The sequence below is a fragment of the Ostrea edulis genome, chromosome 8, assembly GCF_947568905.1.
Source record: "Ostrea edulis chromosome 8, xbOstEdul1.1, whole genome shotgun sequence".
NCBI lineage: Eukaryota > Metazoa > Mollusca > Bivalvia > Ostreida > Ostreidae > Ostrea > Ostrea edulis.
In genome coordinates, this window is record NC_079171.1 from 8478173 (window position 1) to 8498868 (window position 20696).

Below are 20696 nucleotides of genomic sequence, written 5' to 3' on the forward strand. Positions count from 1 at the left end.
CTAATTGTCCAATTAGTTCTGTTATTGAAGTTAATGTGAAGATTTGCTCCTGTGTCAATGCTTTAAACTATGGATACAATGCTAGATATATGGGATCTCACATGGTTCGTGATTTGATAAGATTAATATTCAACGAGTTGTGTGTTTTCTATCCCTGAGACACAAACAATAAGATGTTCTTTTTATCACATGTTAATCCCTAAGGCTATTTATTTACGTTACTGTAGTTTTAAGAATTTTACTTCCTGACATGTAAAATTGACGTTTATTTGTGACGTCACAAACGGTGTAGGAAATAGTAGTTTATGTAGTGGTATATCCATTGGATACAGGAGTAAACATCTGATAAATGTAAGTATTTAGTCGTGGACAACATACTGACCGGGATGGACTGATGTGTGATGATAATTTGAATATTCCTTCACGTGGGACAAAACATGGTGACATTTTTCATTCTACATAATATTCTAAATCATTACAGTTTGTCATTCTTTCTGTTTTCATGTATTGGGCATACTCTAATGTTACATGTATTATATTGTCACGGATAACGGTGCTAGAATGGGATAAATGATAAAGTCACAGAAACAATTTACATATTTATTTGGTATACAACTAAACTTTAAGTTTATGGTCCTGGTGTATGGCGTTGAGCGTAAACGTTCCTCAAATAGCGTCTGGCTTATACTTAGATCCACTACGCTGATGTATGCTGTCATACGTGGACACAACACACATGTCGATGCTCCCCAAAGCGTTTGGTTTGTATACTGTTGTACGTGGTACATGTGTACTTGGTATACAAACTTATAGGTAGCACCTATGACAATAATGTCATGCTATATAAACGAACACATGCACACAGGTTTTCAGGTTGAAAACTTACTTTACATTATCCATGAATATATACAACATACACTGTTATACATATAAGTTATTTCATATTATAACAAGATACACAAAGTCTAGCAATGCTATGTATATGAGTTACACAGTACGTTTCTTACAGCGAAACAATTATGGCCAGTACTACGCGCCGTAACTTTACAAAAAGGACTATATAGCGAACACGTTTATGAAAACGGAAACCGGTATTGAAACAATCACAAAACACAAAGTATGACCTTTTTAACAAAGAAAATACTATATAAAGATCATTACATAAAGGTCACCTCTGAACACGAGCAACATTTACAACAAAGTCAATGTGTCTGCAATAGCTATTTTGTAATTGCTGTCATAACATTCTGGTGAAAATGTGCTCAGATGAATGCGTCAATCTCGCATGACAGCTCGGTTCCTACTGAGAGCACGAACTGGCGGTGTTATGCTCCAATAGATTGGGGTTTAATAAAGGGGTATTTGTAATTTAAAAGAGGCCCCAAGCAGGATAAAGCTACGTTTGGTTTGACAAAACAAAACTGAACTAAAAAATGAACATACAAATAAAATTTCACGTGACATACATCATGTCAATGTTTGTATGTATACTATTGACAGTTATATGTACAAAGTGAGAAAACTCAAGAGAAAATGTCATGGTACCTCCTCGTAGTCCCAGACAGGATAAAACATTAAATTCATATACAAACTGCTAGTCTGTATGTTCGGATTTTGCAATGGTAATAGTTTACTGTTTGAAACAAGGTTTATATCTCAATCACTGTCTGATAGGCATGAAACTAAGAAGTCGTCAGTGCTATTTCACCCATATATTCTTTATTTGTATTGTTGTATCGTTGATGTAGTACTGTTTTTGTTGTGTGAAAGCTACGTAGGGATATTAACATGGAACGGAAGTGAATACATACGAAAGGGTAAATATACCAATTGATTATAATTGTAAAGATTACTGGTCGATTATTCGTTCATTTAAATAGCGTTCATTTATCAATGATGAAGCATGTAAAACTCTAGTAAACTCGCTAGTTACATCCAGATTAGATTACGGAAATGCATTGATTTATGATGTTCATTCTCAACACACCAGCACATTTCAGAGAGCACAAAAACAGCTGCAATATTAATAACACGCTCAAAAATAATTCGACCATACTACTCCTGTTCTAATAGATCTTTAGTGGCTCCCAGTTGAATACAGAATTCAATATAAGATACCTCTTCATACTTTCAAATTTCTCCAGTTTACATAAAGGATATCCTTGCAATTTACAATCCCACAAAATCACTAAGATTCGAATCTCTGATTCTTTTCGAGGTACCTCGGACACGTACGAAAACATATGGGAATTGACGTTTAGACAATGCTGCATCGAGTATCTGGAAGTCGCTGTCTTTTAAACTCAGACAATGTCCTTCGCTGTCTACTTTTAAAGTGGACCTCAAAACGCATCTATTTTAGATTAGCTTTTAATTTGTGATTATTTTGATATACTTAGTGCCCTTACATACAAAAAGCCTTTGTCGTTTGTTATTACACCTATGTACTTTCTATGTATTTAATTATTACTATGGCTTGTTTTAAATTGTTTCATATGTTATTAGGGTAATCATATCATTACATTAGGCGCTATATATTAATATAATAATTATGCATTTTAATTCTGACACTATGAATATTTTATTCACATGTACCGGGGTATGTGCAAATTCTCTTTCACATTTGTAAAGAGAACTAATGTTGATAGGGCGCTATATAAATCGTTTCATTACAATTACAAATTACAATTAACATGAAGCGAAAGTGAATAGATGCGAAAAAGCGAATATACCAATTTATTATAAATGCAAACATTACCGGTCGATTCTAAGTCTTAAAAAATAAATAGGTTGTCTTAATGGTTATTATAGTATATATATATCAACACATGTGATGTTGGTTCTTATTGGTTATTTTAGTGTATCTATATCAACACATGTGATGCTGGATCTTATTGGTTATTTTAGTTTATATATATATCAACACATGTGATGCTGGATCTTATTGGTTATTTTAGTTTATCTATATCAACACCTGTGATGCTGTTTTCATTTTTTATTTTATTTTTTTATTTGGACTAATTTGTGATCTGTTTATCGGTAATAGATTAGAAGATTTATTTATCTAGACAAATTTGCCTGTACATATTAAGACATTCACATTTAGGAAGGTTGATTTGTATGTTTGACAAGTGGTCAAAAGCCAAAAAGGTTGCCACAAGGCTATGGCAGGCCAGAAGGGGCACCAGTAAAGTTACACAGGTTGCCATGAGGCTAGGACTGATTAGCACTGGCGGAATTATTGACCCCCCCCCTACAATTTTCAAAGTATGTTACAAATCACTGCATACTATAAAAATCAGTAAAATCAAATCATATATATAATAATTGATTCTAAAAGGTGAACGTCAAAATACACAAAGTCTATAAATCCATATTTTACATAAGTAGAAGAAATGTACACACATAAATGAATAACTGTATAAAGATTCCGAGTTGATTATATATATATTTTCAATAGAAATACTAATAGGCGTTTCTCGAGAGTTGTTTATATATACCATAGTTTAATATTTTGCAGCCCCCCCCCCCTCCCCGAAATCATGCATTATTTTTTTATTGGCTATTATTAATTTTTTTTCCAAATTTACTTTTTATTTTAAAAACGAGAAACATATTTTGAGGCAAGAGACGTAACATGCTAGGAAAAGATGTAAGGGTGGATCCAGAAGATAGGGGTCCAGTCGATGGGTCCCCTCCCCCTTTGCGGAAAAAAAGTAAAGTTATTCAATTTTAAGGAGACTTCGCGTCAAAATGATATGAATGGTGGATATTTGCATGTGATAGCAGCATTCAAATTTATCAACACCAGTATATCATTTAATTCCCCGATGAATAATACGAAATACTCCTATATATTTAGATTTATATTCCCCCCTAAAATAACTCTAAAAGTTCATTTTTATTTCGGATTTCAAACATTTTGGTTGAGCATCACTGAAGAGACATTATTTGTCGAGTGCACATCTGTTGCATCAAAATTCGTAACGTATAAGTTTTACATTTATGATATTTTCGTTAGATACAAGTACATCTACCCCATAAAATTCTTAAACAGTATATGCAACATAAAAGTTTCCTTCAAGGAGGTATGCTTCACCAAGGAAATTTGATATGGATAAAAGTGTTGGATATGTACAACAATATTTTGAAATTGAAAACTTTCAAATTTACTTTATTTAGTCAAACAATACAATTTTAGTTGAAAGTACTCTGAGAAAAATTCAAAACCCTGTTGGACTCGAACACGCAATCTACCATTCAACAGTCGATGTGCGAACCTACTGAGCTACTCAGTTAGGCAAGAATGTTTTAAATGAATAGACAAATATTGCTGATATTTATATTTTTATCCATGTTTTAAAAGGACGTCAGCCATCGTGATGATGTAGAGAACCTCCTTAAGAAACAGAAAATTGAAAAGTGAAAAAGAAGTCCAGGAAATCCTCAGAATGCAGGATTTTACACCACTTACCGCAGAGCCTATTGAGAGTAACCTTTGAATCACTTTTTTTAAAAAAGATTTTATATAAAATCTGAATATATGGATAAAAATGACTCGAATGCGAGAAACAAATAGTAAAACGAAAGCAAATAGATGTATAAACTGTCCGAAGATCTCCCTAAAATGTTATGTACACAAGCAAAAAAGGTGTAATTGAGTGGGGTTGGACATTGTGAAAAATAGCTAAAAAATCGATCAAATACTAGATCCCCCGCCACCTTCACAAATTCCTGGATCTACCTATGAGGTGTGAGTAGGGGGGATTCAATTCCAAGAAATACAAACAGATGGACTAAAATCACAGCTCAATGTCGAGCAAATAAATTTGATTAGACAAAAAAATCAACGGATGATAAATTTTGCCTCATTTGAGTAGTGATAAAGGTGTGTTTGTAAGAGGGGGTGTAACTTTACCTGTGACGGCTAATTACATGGTTGAATTTTACTCTTGAAATTAGTAACATTCAGGAGCTCCCGAGGGATTCGATCCCGGGGCCCCACCAGAGCTTTGCCTTGGACCAACTAGGGGCTTTAGGGCGGCCCTCGATCCCCTGCCTCCGGAAACGAATTCCACCCCCCCCCCAACCAGAACTCCAAGATCCACCCCTGATTAGGAGGGACATCGACAAGGTTACACATTTTCCAAACCACTGAAAAATCAAATGGATTCAAAATCGATATAATGGACTTACTTTGATTTGGTAAGAAGTTGTGACCAAGGTTAAAGTTTGTGTCAAGTTACATCGTCAATCATTTATTTGAAATAGCCAAAATTCAGAAATATTCCGATTTTCAAATTTAAACCAATCCCAATAGGAATTATTTCAAAAGTTGTCATCAAGAATATTGTAATCAGAAAACTACATGCCCTTGATATAAAAAGACTGACAATTGAAATGAATTTATCAAAATATCTTCATGAAAAGGGCATAACATTAACAACAATTTGATTTAGTATATTCTATCAATTTTGATCGGAATTTGTATTTTAGCTCATCTGAGGCAAAGGGATATGTGAACTTTTCTGATCAAAACTTTCCATTGTCTGCTGTTGTAAACTTTTCATATTTTCATCTTTTTCCAAACCGCCAGGCCAATTTCAACTAAATTTAACACAAAACATCCTTGGGTGAAGTGGATTCCAGTTGATTGAAATGAGGAAAAATACTCTTTTCCAAGGAGATATGATAATGAAGATGCACTCTCAATTTTTAATGTTCTCCAGAACTAGTGAGCCAATTTTAATCAAACTTGGTACAAGGCACCACTGTCCCTTTCAAAGGGGAGATAATCACAAAACATTGGATTTAGTAATTTAAATGTTTTCTCACGAGCCATTGGTTCATGCAAGTTCAAATTTACATAACGGATTCCTGACATAGTGCATATTTGAGTGTGTTAAAACCATAACCCCCGGACTTAGAGTAAGGCCCTAATAGGGGATCATTTTTTTTACATCCTAATATGTAGGTAAAATCTTTTATAAGTCTTCTCTAGAAAAACTGAGCCAGAACATGGAAGCTCTCTCACATAGATCGCCGCGGTGGTCAAGAGGTTAGAGCGTTCGCCCCGCAAGCGGTAATCCGGGATTCGAATCCCGGGCGCGACAGACCTAAGTCGTTAAAATAATTCCATCGCCAAACGCTCGGCATCAGGTGTGAATGTCACGGGTCCTCGGAGATGACCTTTAAAACGGATGTCCCGTGTCACAGTGGGTGTGGCACGCTAAAGAACCCTCAACTCTCAATGGCAAAAAATTAAGCGCCAAGCATTGGCTTAAATTTGCAGTCCCTCACCGGTCTTGGTGACGTCTTCATATGAGTGAAAAAATTTCCAGCTAGACGTTAAGCAAGATTCAATCAATCAATCTCCGACATAGTGTAGATTCAAGTTTGTTGCAATCATGGCACCGGAGGTTAAGTGGGATCACAATAGGTGATATGATTTAAGTTTTAGGGGGATCTTTAAATATAGGCAATTTGTTTCGGGCGAGGGATGTGGCCCATAAGCCCTTTCTTTTATCTAGTTTGACTGAAATCTAAAAACAAAATAGCAATATTTCTTAACTTTGGTCATTTCATTTCAATTTCTATTTGTCCGATATATCTTTTTTTACAACTTGACAAATTAAAGGAGGGGGGATGTAGTAATTAGGACTATACGGACCATGGATATCGCCCTCTCAGGGGCCGAAATTAACATTTTTACCCCAGGCTAATTTTAGCCTGTGGATATAAAATCCACAGGCTAAAATGAAAACCTACATGCAAAAATTTAAAAAAATATATCAAACAATGCTTTTTTGTGCTTTATTTTAATAAGTGATTTTCCCATGATTACTTAGTCTTGTGTTTAGACAAGTCAGTCACTGATGTGGGCCATAGGGTGCGATGTTGGGTCTCTTGACCCTCATTCCACTGATCCACCACCTGTTGACAACAGGTCTGGGCTCGAAGTCTTCCAGTTTCTTACCACACATGTTTATGAGCATTAAAATGTTCATGGTTTCATTATTTAGACTACAACGCCAACCACTTTTTATTCTCTTCATTGTAGAAAACCCCTTTTCACATGAGGCATTGGAAAAGGGAAATGGTGATGCAAGATAATAATTTCCATGATGATCTTGTATATGCATATATAGCCTATATAACATAGTGGTTAGAGCACCTGACTAGTAATGTAGGGGCCCCGGGTTTGATTCTCGGTGTTGTAGCATAGAATATCCCCCGCATAGACTTTCCCCCCGGAAAAATGGGCCCGGGATAGACATTCCCCCTGGAAAGATGAGTCTGGCATAGAATTTCCCTCGAGGAAGAATTACCCCCCCCCCCAGGAAAAATCGCCACAGTATAGAATTTCCGTCTAAATGACAGTACGCGTTTTCCCCCTTCTTACATTTTAGCTATGTGTCCATTTCCAGTTCAATTACTAAAATTTTCTTGCTTATCTGGACCCAGGAATTCTTATTATTTTTTTTAATTTTGAGCAGGGTCTTGTGTATCACAATCATCATCTTATGTTTGGGGCCTTTTTTTTAAAGGAAATTATTCAAATTGTGTAATGGTATATCAAAATTCATTCATACATTTCAAGTCTTTGATGTTATCTACCAGTATCTAACATCTGCAATAATGAAGTTGGGAAGAAGTTAATGTCTTTTTAATTCAAAATTTCGAATTCAAATAAACGGTTAGTTTTATTCATACAGTGCATTTAATTTACTTTTTAGATATTCTAATTGTACATGTATATCTTTTAGTCGACTTTTTACGAAAAACCCTGATAATATTGATCACTGTTCAAGTCTTGGGAAGCGTATTGTATTTATTATACGCAATTCAAAGTTTTCAGCGTGTAAACCCAACTTCAACAACTCCACAGAATTCCTTTATTTTATGAATATCGTAATATTAACGAGCGCATATATATTTCATTAAACTATAACAATTTAAAAACACATATTTGTTTCTTTCTGTAACTATTTTTTTGATAACAAGTAGATACCTCTTTATAGCAATAATAATAAATTTCATTGATTATTATCTTCAGCTACATGGATTTGCTTCATTCTATATTTATTTAAAAGCTTCTACATGAGAAGAAAAATATTCCAGTATATGGAAACAGGAGGGGGAAATTCTATACCAGGACGGTTTTTCCAACAAGGGGGAAATACTATACTGACTTTGTATATAGGGGGGATTATATGCCTGGGCGCTTTTTCCCCCTATGGGGAAGATCTTTCCCGGGTCCGTTTTTCCGGGGGGTCTATGCTACTATACCGACCAAGCCACAAATGTTCTCTCCCCTATATACTACAGTTGGTGCCGTGACCACCCCTGCAAAGCATGCTGTCCTGACAGGAGCGAAAATAATCTGGGTTGCGTATCTCTGAGGATGAAGGCAATTTAGGGAGGGTGGAATGTAGCGGTCAGCCGAATTCGAACACCGATGGTCAGATACCTTAGTTGGTAGAACACCTGATTAGGCATTCAGGGGGGTCAGGTTCGCATTTCGGTGTGGTCCGTTGGATATTATCCTATTCCGTTACATGGTGCCGTAGATCAGCCCTGGAACTGACAGATGGAAATGTCTGCCAGAGGATAAAGATCCTGGGCTGGTGTCATCAAGGAAATTCAGAGGACCCGGGTTCGAATCCCTGTGTGCTCCATTTTTATTTTCCCCATTCCTATAATATAATTAAGAACTTGTTTTACTTTTCCGATGAAGAAATGATGCTTTATTTAAGGTGCCTATACGAAGCATTTAAGATGAAAAGTTAGTTAATGAACCACGTTAAATATTTTCTAAATCTGAAATATATGTATACAGTGGTGGATTGAAAGAGGTGCAGCCGCCCACCCTCTAAAATTGTCAAATTTGAGGTAAAATGTGGTCTCTTGCTAAAAACAATGTAAACAACAAAAGAAGTAGAGACAAATCAATGACAAAATCTTATTGAATTACTATTATTGGGAGAACATTTTCCCTTAAAATCTGCGTCACTTTATCAATTCAACCTCCTGCTTCATAAAGTTGTGCCCCAATAGCTGCAATTCTTGGATCCGTCCAGGTATACATTCTTAAAAGGAAGTTCCGAAAGTTTGAAAACTGTATATCCGTCCAAATTTAGTATTTCTCATCTTGAAATACCAATACAGTAACTGTTACCCACGTATTACTGTGTTGAATTAGTCTATAGATAAATCGAATCTAAACCTTAACCACCACCTCGCCACCAAATCGGATTAGGTCTATTTATGTCCCACATAGGATTCCATGTTTCTGAATACTCTGCCTACGTCACAGCTTTGTTCCGTTTCTGCACACATTTTCAGTGTGACTATATTCTGCACATTGATGTCAGTGGCGGATTTAAGGGCGGCGCAGTCTCCCCCCCCCCCCCCCCTAACATTTTCAAATTTAAGGTAAATTGTGGTCTCTTGTTTAGAAAAATGTAAACGATCACAGAAGGAATTATTCCACTCTCGTAGGAATAACTGACAAAATATTTTCATTTACTGAATTACTTTTAATAGGAAAACTTACATTTTTTTCTTCCAAAAACCCTTAATATTAGCGTCGTTTTATTAATTTTACCTTTTTACATGTAAAAATTACAGAAAGTAGTAAAAATTACTACATAGGAGAAATATTTCAACCTTATAAAATTTGTAAAATCCAGCCAGGACCCCAAGCGGGCTTCGCCCCCTGGACTTCCTTCAGGGCTTTGTTCTTGACCCACTAGCGGTCTCATGGCGGCCCCAAGCCTCACAGAAACGTTGCACCCCCTCACCGGAATTCCTGGATCCGCCCCAAGTGTTGCGAACATTATAAACCCCGACGTACAGGGAAAACAGTATCACTATTTAGTTATCTAGAATTCAAACCTTTAGATAGATCTATACTCGGCCTTAAATGGTCTCAATCTTGGAAAAAAATCCCTTTATAAGATCGATATATTATATTCCAGTAATACATAAGCATTGAAAAATATATATGTTTACATATTCGATAGAATTCAAACCTTAACAAAATCAAATTACATTTATTTATGTCCCGCATATGTTTCCATGTTCCTAGATCTTGTCCCGTTTCTACACGCCGAGGTTGACTTCGGATATTTTGATATTTTAAAATCCAGATCTACAAGGAGGACAGTGGAACGTATGCTTTATGTGCTTGTTGGCAATGACAACGTGGACAATCGACACTTCATCTACAAACACCACAGTGTAATATTCCATTGTTTAAAAAAATAGAACTCCGAGGTTACAGCGGGTTCACCGAATTTGAAATGAAACCGAAAGTTGATTTGTAATCTAAAGATGACAACATCACTAGACAGCTCTTCGATGGAGGATGTTACATTGTGTTCGATATGTTTCGAAAAATTCAAGTCGCCGAGGTTTTTACCGTGTACACATTCCTTCTGTCACAGGTGTTTATCTTCCTACATCGTTAATGTGTGTAAATCTACGGAGCCTCAATTGGGATTCAATTGTCCATTATGCCGTGAGTACATTCTTAGCCCTGGTGACTTAAAAAAGCCAGAAGAGTGGGCAGGACTTTTCCCTTTTAATGATATTCTACAGACAATCGTTAACAAACCTGATGTGAAGCTGTGTGACCCCTGTTTACGTGAAAACGAAAGTGAAAATGCTATCGGGTTTTGTTTGTCTTGTACTGAATATTTATGTAAGATGTGTACCAAATATCACAAAAGGCAATTCCATTCAGGCAACCATATCGTATGTCAATTGAACGAGATGAAATCCGACAATATATTTCCTGAATCGGGAAAAAATCACGATTGCCCTGAACATAAAAAGGAAAAAATCAAATTCTTCTGTAACGATCACCAGCAGTCCTGTTGTTCAGTGTGTATAGGAACAAAGCACAGAAAATGCGAAAGTGTTGATACTGTTGAAGATGCAGCAAAAAATATAAAACAAAATGGCCAACTGGATGTTCTTTTGGGTGATGTGAAGAACCTGGAAAAGAAACTGACAAAAGCAAAGAGCGAACAAGAGATACATGTAGCAGAAATAGAGAATTCAGTGGACGAAATTATAGAGAAAACAGAAAGGGAATTCAAGGAACTTGTTGATCACCTAGAAATACTGAAGAGCAGACATTTAGATGAAGTAGCAGGTGCACTGAAGAAAGGAAGGGGGAAGTTAAGTGATTGTACAAATGTACTTACTGATGGTATACAGTGTACAAATTACTGCTGCCGGAACATTGAAAGAGCTAAAGAGACGGATAATGATGTTGAAATTGTAACTACTTATTACAGAGTGAAAGAGAGGCGTTTACAGCTTAAACGGTTTAAATTCACGAAGAAACAGATAACGATATCTGAAACGAGTTCACAAGTTTTGAGAGAAGTGAGAAATATGGAATCTTTTGGTGATATTGAATATGCTGAGTCTGATCGTCATATCACGTACGATGTAAATGACATTGTGTTATCTTTAGTTTCTGAATTCAGCATTACTGAAGGAAATCCGAATGTATACACTGGGAATTTTCTGTCAAATGGTAACTTTGCAGTTCCAGATTGCAAATCTAATGGCCGTTGTTTTATTTATAACAAAGACTGGCAATCCACGGAAGTCATTGATGGACTGAGTAGCCCTTTTGAAGTCATACAAGCCGGAAATGAACTATTTGTGACCTCTCCAGGGACGAAATCTATAGAAGTCTTTTCTGCGTCTGATTTACATAAACTGCGAAGTGTTAATATAAACGAAACCGTGTATGGAATAACAATGTACAATGGAGCGTGTTATGTAGCATGTTTAGATAAAATTATAAAAATTGATATGTCCGGTAAAAAACTTAGAGAATATAAAGCTGAAAGCAATAATAATATTAACATAAGTGCAACAAATGATGGACATCTTTTGTACAGTGACTATTCCCGTAATACAGTAACCGCAATCACGGATCAGGGAAACACCGTCTGGCAGTATACACATCTCAGAATGAAAACTCCCTGTGGACTTGATGTAGACTCTGTCGGTAATATCTTTGTTGCCGCTACAGAAAGTGACAATATCCACGTGTTGTCTGGCGCTGGCAGTCTCATTAGGATTATCGAGGATATTCCAAAACCAGTGTTTATTAAACTAATGGAGGAGAGGAGTTTGTGTTGTGTGTGCAGTGACTGCAAACTTATGAAAGTGTATAAACTGTAATGTTCGTTAATTTTGTGTTAATAAAATACCAAGTTTCACCTTCATTCAAGGAGACATTGTTATTTCACAAGTATACTCACGTGTATCAACTGTAGAGTTTTTTTTCTGTCTTGAATTACAGGCACATGTTATCGACTCGATTTCCAAATAAAGATAGAGTGCAGTCGGAGGTTAGCCTAAAACAATGAACAAGCAATATACAAAATAGTAAATCATGGGTGTAGTGACGATGGAATCTTGGGACTTCATCAACTAAAATCGCCTAGCTTGTTTTGACTAAACTCTATTTTTTAAATCGAATGTGGGGTGTTCATTGGTTCAAATCATAACTTTAACACCTCCATTCTTCGCATTCACAACTGCTTTCCAACATAATGGGGAGGCGACAGTAGTCACCCATTATATCTTCATTTGCATCTGTAGGGTGTCACAGAATCTGGATTTTCAAAATTATTAACATTTATTTATTTTTAACATTCAGTAAGGAATTTTGGGTCTGGTCTATCTAATTATCCAATTAGTTTTGTTATTGAAGGTAGCATACAGATTTTCTCCTTTGTTAACGCTCTAAGCTATGAAAAAAATCTTTGAAATATAGGATATCCCGTGGTTCGTGGTTTGATATGATTTATATTCAACGAGCTGTGCGTTTTCTATCCATTTCCTACAAACCATAAGATATTCTTTTAATTACATGTTAACACCCTAAGGCTATTTGTTTACTTTACTGTATTGGGAATTTTACTTCGGGACATTTTTTACACAAACAACGTAAAATTGACATTTATTGGTGACATCGCAAACAGCATATGAAAACATAGTGAAATAACCATGTTTATGTGATGGGTGATATCCACTGGATAAAGCAGTAAACGTGTTATAAGAGTAAGTATTTTGTCGTGTGCGACAAGGAAATCCCCACATTCTTTCTTTAAAATGAAGAATTTAATGATTTCTTTGTCGGTTGGATACTTAACTTGTCTATCTGTGTATGTTATGTTTAGATCTGGTTGTTCTTAATTAGTGGGTCAGAGTTACATAATTTGATAAACTGAAAGTATTCGGGCACGGACCCAGTAAGATTTTTTTCAGGTGACAGACTCCTTCGAATTGTTGTCTGAAACAACTGATTATGGTGGTAATCTACAATATGTTTTAGATTTTAAACCCTCCAACAAATATATATTACCAAGACAGTGGAGAATATGCTCAATGAAATCGAACAGAAAAATGTCTGTTTTTCTTTGTTTTTATGTGAATAAATGCGATTCTGATAGAAGATCAAATATAAACAATGCTATCGTTGAATGCCTCGCACATGTATCACATGTATGTTACGCAACGAAGCGTCAACGCACTGGACTTACTAAAGCAGGCCTTTGAAGCTAGTTTTGCAAAAGGGAGTTCATGGGCGTCATTTTCAATCCCTGCAAACTGATAAACTTAAGACTTTGTACATTGGTGGTGGCTGTTCCTTTCCTAAGAATCCAACATTAGAGGTGAAGATTAAAAGGTAAAGCTGAAATGAGATTATAGATAGCCTTTGATTTGTTTTCGTGTGCATTTTGTGCTATATCTCTGCACGATATCGAGTCTTTAGAAAACTACACAGTCTCCAGTGTTCATTAAGCCTGGTTTATTCACTGTTAGTGTTTTATTATGGCGAGGTGCCGTGTCCCCTTTTTTCCGGCACCGTGCTTTTTTTTGGCGTGCTTTTTTATTCGTGCCCTTATCCAGCGTTGTGCCCTTTTCGCTTGGAAAATATCGATTTTGCTCTTAAAACGATATCACCATGCCCTATTTTCATTTTGGAAAAAAATATTAAAAATACACATATTCAGGTATTATAGCCTGGTATTTTCAGATTTGCAAAAACGCCTCATTTATCTTGAATCATATTGTTATTAAAATACCTACTATTAAGCGTTTAAAACGGAAGAGCAACAATGAAATGAAGCTGAAAGCCAAATCTTACTAGACGATGTCAGCATTTTTTCAACAGGTTCGTAAAATTTAAACGTGCTCATCTAAAATCAGCGTAACGAAACTGAATCAGGTCACCGATCAGCTGATTGAGGACACAGATGCCAAATAGTAAACCTTTATACCTATTGCTATATCGTTCTTGTATTTGTTGCATACTAAGTAACACGTGGAAATATGTAACTTCGTAATATGTATGTATATGTAATATATGTATATATTAAAAAAATGCATGGATCAAATTAGATCGGCAAAATCCCTAATTTCTTCGACCCGCTGTAAATGGATTAACAAGTGGTTGGTTATGTTTAAAAAGTATGTCCATAAACACCACGTTATATTTATCTTTTTCTCTCTTCTTTTAAAACTTCTTATGTATCTCGGGTTTGTAATTCTTGTACAGTGGAGAGGGGTATGTGACGTGTTTCAATGACTGCACTCCCTCCCTTTTCTTTGGAACATTTTGATTCAAAAGAATTCATGAGATTGGTGGACTGGTGGACTGTTAGCTAGTACATCAAAATTGGTACCGTATAAGTTTTACATTATGACCCCTGGGTCGAGGCCTCTGCTAGTGGACTATTAGTCCCCGAGGGTCGTACAGCCCAGTAGCTAAGTACTTCGTTACTAGCTTGAAAATATGGATGTATATTTGATTGCTGTGATAAAATTTAGAAATTCATTTCAAAACCCTCATGCATAGCTCTTATAATAAGACGAATTTGACTCCACTTTTTTGCACTCAGTTTTTCCCTAAAATAACTCGTACGATCGTACAAAAAATGTTATTTCAGATTTCACAAATTTCGGTTGAGAATCACTGAAGAGATACCATTTGTGAAAATGTGCATCTGGTGCATCAAAATTGGTACCGTATAAATTTTACATTGATCACTGTGAGGTCTTCCCTTGTTTAAAAAAATGGTCATATGCGGAATATCTCCTGATGTGTTAACTCGGATGGGAAATATCAACACCAGGTGATACTTATCTTTCCTCTCTATCAAGTTTTTTAAGTATCTCGAATTTTGTTATTCTTCTACAGTGCAGTGGAAGATCTGAGGTATTTCAAGGATTTCAACCCTCTCCTTCTCGTTGGAATATTTTAATTCGAAAAGGTTACATTGTCTTTAAACGAGAATCGTGATCCTCTCTGTTGGGCTGAAAATTACTTGAGGTTCAACGATTCCCAATTTTAAAAAAAGTAGATACTGGACACGGATAGATAAAGATACATCTAGAGATATCTAGATCAAGACTGACGTCGAAATATCTCTAAGGAGGTTGTTAATCGAACGTAAAAATGTTATTTTCTATATCTAACAAAATGGATGAAATCAGCAAAGATTTTTATTAAGATGGGTAGGGACAGGGAGACACGTCCTTGACCTGAGCTTTCATTCATGTTATAAGTGTATCACGAAATAGCTTGGTTCATGAGGTGCTTCACAATGACATTCAGTGCAGTTCTAAAGTGCACTTAAAAAGAAATCATTTTCAACCAATTTAACTTCATAATATTTTTTTTCATGTCAGAAAAATAACAATCCTCGTTCCCTAAGACCCATGCCTCAACATCGTGAACAGTAAAGATAACAAGCAGTCATCAATCTTAGATTGGATTTGGGTGCATCAAATTTGGTACAGTATAAATTTTACAGTATGACCCCTGGGTCGAGGCCTCTGCTGGTGGACTGTTAGTCCCCGAGGGTCCTAAAGCCCAGTAGCTAAGTACTCCGTTACTAACTTTAAAATACGGATGTATATTTAATTGCTGTTATAAAATTTAGAAATTCATTTCAAGATTAAAGATTATCTCCCTCACGCATAGCTCTTATCCCTAGACGAATTTGATTTCACTTTTTGGCACTCTGTATTTCCCTAAAATAGCTCTAATACTTCATAGTTATTTCGATTTAAAACATTTCGGTCGAGCATCACTGAAGATATATTATTTGTCGAAATGGGTATCTGGTGCATCAAAATTGGTACCGTATAAGTTTTACATTATACCCGTAGATTTATCTAGCACGGGCATTTTAAACAAGTACTGGTTTATGAAGTAAACAAGGTCAAATACAAACATATACTGAACATTTCATTTGTTTGTCAAAATTATTTTAAAAAATAGTTGGATTCGCAATTTAGATTTGAACCTATTCTCACTGAACTTTTGCGAGAAGAGATGACTTTTAGAATTAACGGCTGTACACGAACTTGATAAACGAAATCTTTCCATGAAACTATAAAGCGGGACATATTTACTTCGGTTTATTTTTCACGATATTGGCGATTATATTAAAGATTGCAAAAAATAAAACCATCGCAAAGTGCTGTTCAAAGTCTTTGGGGGTATGATTTCATCTGAAGGTAATGTTTCTAGCTCAGTATATCTACTGCACTTGATATTGAATATATAAAAATACTTGCTGATGATTATTATTTAAAATACAGAGGTATGGACAAAGCTATCTTTATTATGTGCATTCATTATATATTAAGTACATTTAGAAACAATTAGGTTATAGCGTTTTTCAAACACGAAACTACAAAATATGCACAAAGTAGCATTCAATCACTGTTAGCAGTCAATATTAGTAAGGGTAGTTACACCCCTCAGCACACAGACATATTTAAACGCCAACAAATACAAATGCACCTTTGATCAGATAATTTTGTTTTGATAGATACTCGACAGTCTGCACAAACCACTTAACCTGAAGGGGTTTAATCAAAAATAATTTGATGTCAATTTCTAGAACTTCAATATAGGACCCATCTTTAAGATTTCGTTCGACTTGACTTGCGTAATAATATTGAAATTCTGTTTTGAGCAGAGACTTAAAATCAATATTAATTTGTACAGAAAGAGGTTAGAGGCAGTCAGTGCAGGTTTCGGTACAAAACAACTATAATGCCCTTTTCATCAAGAAGTTTAAAAAAAGTCTTTGTCCCATCGTTCTTTAAAAAGATGAAAATTGCAAGGTGCTTTTTGATTCAAGGAGAAGTCATGCTCGGCAAATTATATTTTCCACGTAACGACTCAGTTTAGGACGTTCTCAAATGAATTTCATTCAGTTAGGAAAGTATGACGAAAGTGGCATTTTTAGTAGTCACTTTGTAAAAAACAACTGATACTAAAGTTGTTATCTGGCGTTTGTCGTCATATCCTTTAATTAGAGTTGTTTTGAACCTGTTAAATGCTTTAATTTTCAATATATGTGTCATTTACTAATTTAAGACTTTAAGAAAAGTGCACAACTATTTCTCATTTAATAGTTCTTAAATTATTTGATTAGTAGATGACATAATGATAAAATCATAAAAAAATACCGCATAGCGGGGATTTTCCGCGAGGTGATAAATTTGGCTTATTTTAGCGGTTAAATAGCTTTCCGCCAAAATTTCACTCGTCAACTATGCACTCAATTGCGACTTCAGCATTTGCAAGAGCGATAGAACTTCCTTGTCCGCCAAAACTTATTACACAAAAAGTATTAGTATTAGCATATCTTTGAACCAGTAATCGCTAAATTTCAAACCCGCGAAAAAAAACCCCGCTAAACGGTAACTGAACAGTTATTGTTGAAACAAGATTTTACCTGCTCGCTCTATTGTCCATTACCCACATGGAATGATGCTGACACCAGTCTGGTTCCAATTAATTACAAGTGAGCCAGAAATGTTAAGTTTTTGGCTTTAGAGTAAATTCGTTCAAAGTCAGTTGGCAACGTATTTATGCCTTTGGTGGCCTTCCGCTTTCTAAAACTTATTCTCGAGAGTAATGATCTTAACTTGTCACTGTTGATAGTGATTCAGATAAAATGTTCTTATTTTTTATACATAAAACCCCATGCACCTGTGATTACAATTTGTGCATTAACAACACTTTCAAACGCACATGTGTGCATTGTATTTTCCCAAATTCAAGGGACGTCGATGGGGAGAATTTTCGAGATTTATATCGTTTTTATTAAAGGCGCAGCACGAAAGAGACTTTCGGATACCCTTAACTGTACCCTTGTCTATATCTATTTGCAAAATCACGTGTAACTTTTGATGGTCCATTATCTATGACATATTTAGTTATTCTTTAACATGTCTCGGGTGAATATGCATCGTATAATCCCTAGTTACGTTTTCTCAACAGAATCTTGAGTTCTTTTTTCCACGTAGTTATTGTGTACGGCTGCGATTCCTACATCTTCAGGGTCATCTATCTTGCGAGAATCAAGGTAGAATTGACTAGGGAGGAGCACTAACCCTTGAGGGTTGTTCTTTCTTAAGAAATAGTGAAGTGACATCAATGACCAGATGTAAACGACCTCTTGCATTAGAAAATACTACTGAACAAAAAATAAAATTACAAGTGATATTTTCTATCTTAATAGCTGAAGGGAAAACTCATTATCAGCAATAGTGAAAACTTATCCGAAGGTAAAAACGCATGTAGTATGTTTTATACAAAACACGGGAGGTAATCCTAGGAAACATTGATTAGGGAGTAAAGACGAAATATTCGAAGGTGTTAATCTACGAAATTCAAACAATCGTGAAATATTGAACGATAAAACTCGCGAAAAATTAGTCCTGCAAAATTAAAGCACCTTTAGTACTTGCTTAGATATGAATTAAGCGATGAATTAAGACAATGTACAGTAATCCTCAAATTGTCCACGCATTACAACGTGTAGCTAGCCAACTAATGCATCATGAACAAATGAAATATCACTTGTAAAACGCTGGAGAATGTAAAAATGTACCCATTCAATCCTTAACTACGCTGATTTTGTGCAGCTATACATCTAATCTTGGGTTGTATCCATGCGATTGATGCATATACCTACACATTTATTTGAATTTACATATCCTACTGCTTTTTCTGTGATAGCCTTTGTAGTTTCAGGGTAATGATCTTCCTGTGAACAACATTTTGTAAATCAACGCATTCCATGATGTCTTTTGAAATGCACACAGGATGTAATGGGGTATTTCAAATGTACCCAATGCAAGTAATGAATCCCAAGTTTTGTAAATAAGTGGGGGACCAATACACTAGGGAAGTAATTTTTTGCATAACGACGGGTATCTAAGTTGTAAATAATGGGTGGATTTCAGGTCGGTTTATGGTATTACTCGTGGTACTCTGTCTCTCAAGCCCGAAATCTCAAAGCCTGAGACGTTGTTTTTTTTCTATAGACTCAGTACTTTATATGATATTCGCCTAGTATCTGTAAGTTGTCAGCTTTACATTTGATATATGTCTACGAGTATCTTTCTGGTGCTGTTCAATGTATAGAAAATCTCTTTGATAATGTAGTTTCTAGAAAAAGTGGCTATTAAACCATTTTATCAGCCTGTGTTATTCCTCTCTCAAATTTAGGTTAAAATTTTGAATTTTGTAAATGTTTGTTTTTTGTTTTTTCATTTGGTAGAAGGATAGCTCTCAGTGTATATACAAGCATTCCTTGTGTTACGCCTTTGCTACATTCAGTTTTTGTCAGGTGTGGCATTACGAAGTTTGCAATTAATTTTTCAAAATATATATATATGTAGCTTCATATCTTTAGCTCTTCAAGAAATTACGGAGGCGGACGAGAGCTATAGATCCATCTCTCAGAAGAACTTTCGATTCATTGCACAGAAATTTTCCTGACAGTTGAAGCTGCAAATCGCTATATTCTTGCATCTCCGTCTCAAAGAATTAATACAAAAGCTCCTTACATGTTTCCGCAATATATTTTTATTCAAACTCACCTTCAAACATCCATTAAAGCCTCCTGTCAACCGAAATTACACCATAGCTTCAAACATTTTTGTTTGTAGACGCAGCTATGTCAGTTAACACTCAATTTGACCCCCCTTGATCTTTGTATCTATCCATTGTATCCAATATGTACGTATTCGGTGTTCATTCATAATAAACACAAACACTGGACGTAAAATACGCGAATGTTTGGACTCAAGTGTAGTGGAGAAAATGTTCGGAATCTTTTTTATATTATACGATGGCGATGACAGATTAAAGCGATATCAGGCCTCAATCGCGCGCTGTGATTTGAAGGATTTTATAACGGGTTATTTCCCAGAGAGCTACAGATCTGAAGCTGAATCGATATATATATGTGATTCCGAACTTCTTGTACGTTTAGGTTGCTTTGTGTTGTATATGTGTGGATCACTGAATAAAGCTGTATAACAAATTTATACATTTTTGTAATGAACAAACACTCAAAGTACTTCTTTTTCACACACAATATTTATTCATATAATGACAGTCAGGATTTGTCATTATGCCTTTAAAACGCACCTAACTAGAAGGTACGGGTATTTTATTTAACATCTACTCACACATCCACTCTAATATGCATTCATTCAAAGATAGAAAAAGAAGAAAAAGGATAGAAAAGAATGAAGTTTCTCTGGCTTATGACATGTACAGATTAATGTTAATCTGATAGCTTGTCAAATGTACATGTATATCAAATGTACTGTTATCACAT

At 35.5% G+C, this 20696-nt stretch overlaps 1 protein-coding gene across 1 annotated transcript; it reads left to right on the top strand.

Moving 5' to 3' along the window:
- Positions 1 to 9975: 9975 nt before the first annotated feature.
- LOC125662148 (tripartite motif-containing protein 45-like) lies at positions 9976 to 12248 on the top strand. The gene has a single exon (XM_056148110.1). It carries the CDS (start codon positions 10336 to 10338, stop codon positions 12208 to 12210), a length of 1875 nt encoding a protein of 624 aa, XP_056004085.1. The 5' UTR covers positions 9976 to 10335; the 3' UTR covers positions 12211 to 12248.
- Positions 12249 to 20696: the final 8448 nt, after the last annotated feature.

Bases quoted from the DNA above. Each gene is read 5' to 3' on its own strand.
- LOC125662148 (XM_056148110.1), top strand. From the start codon at position 10,336: ATGACAACATCACTAGACAGCTCTTCGATGGAGGATGTTACATTGTGT.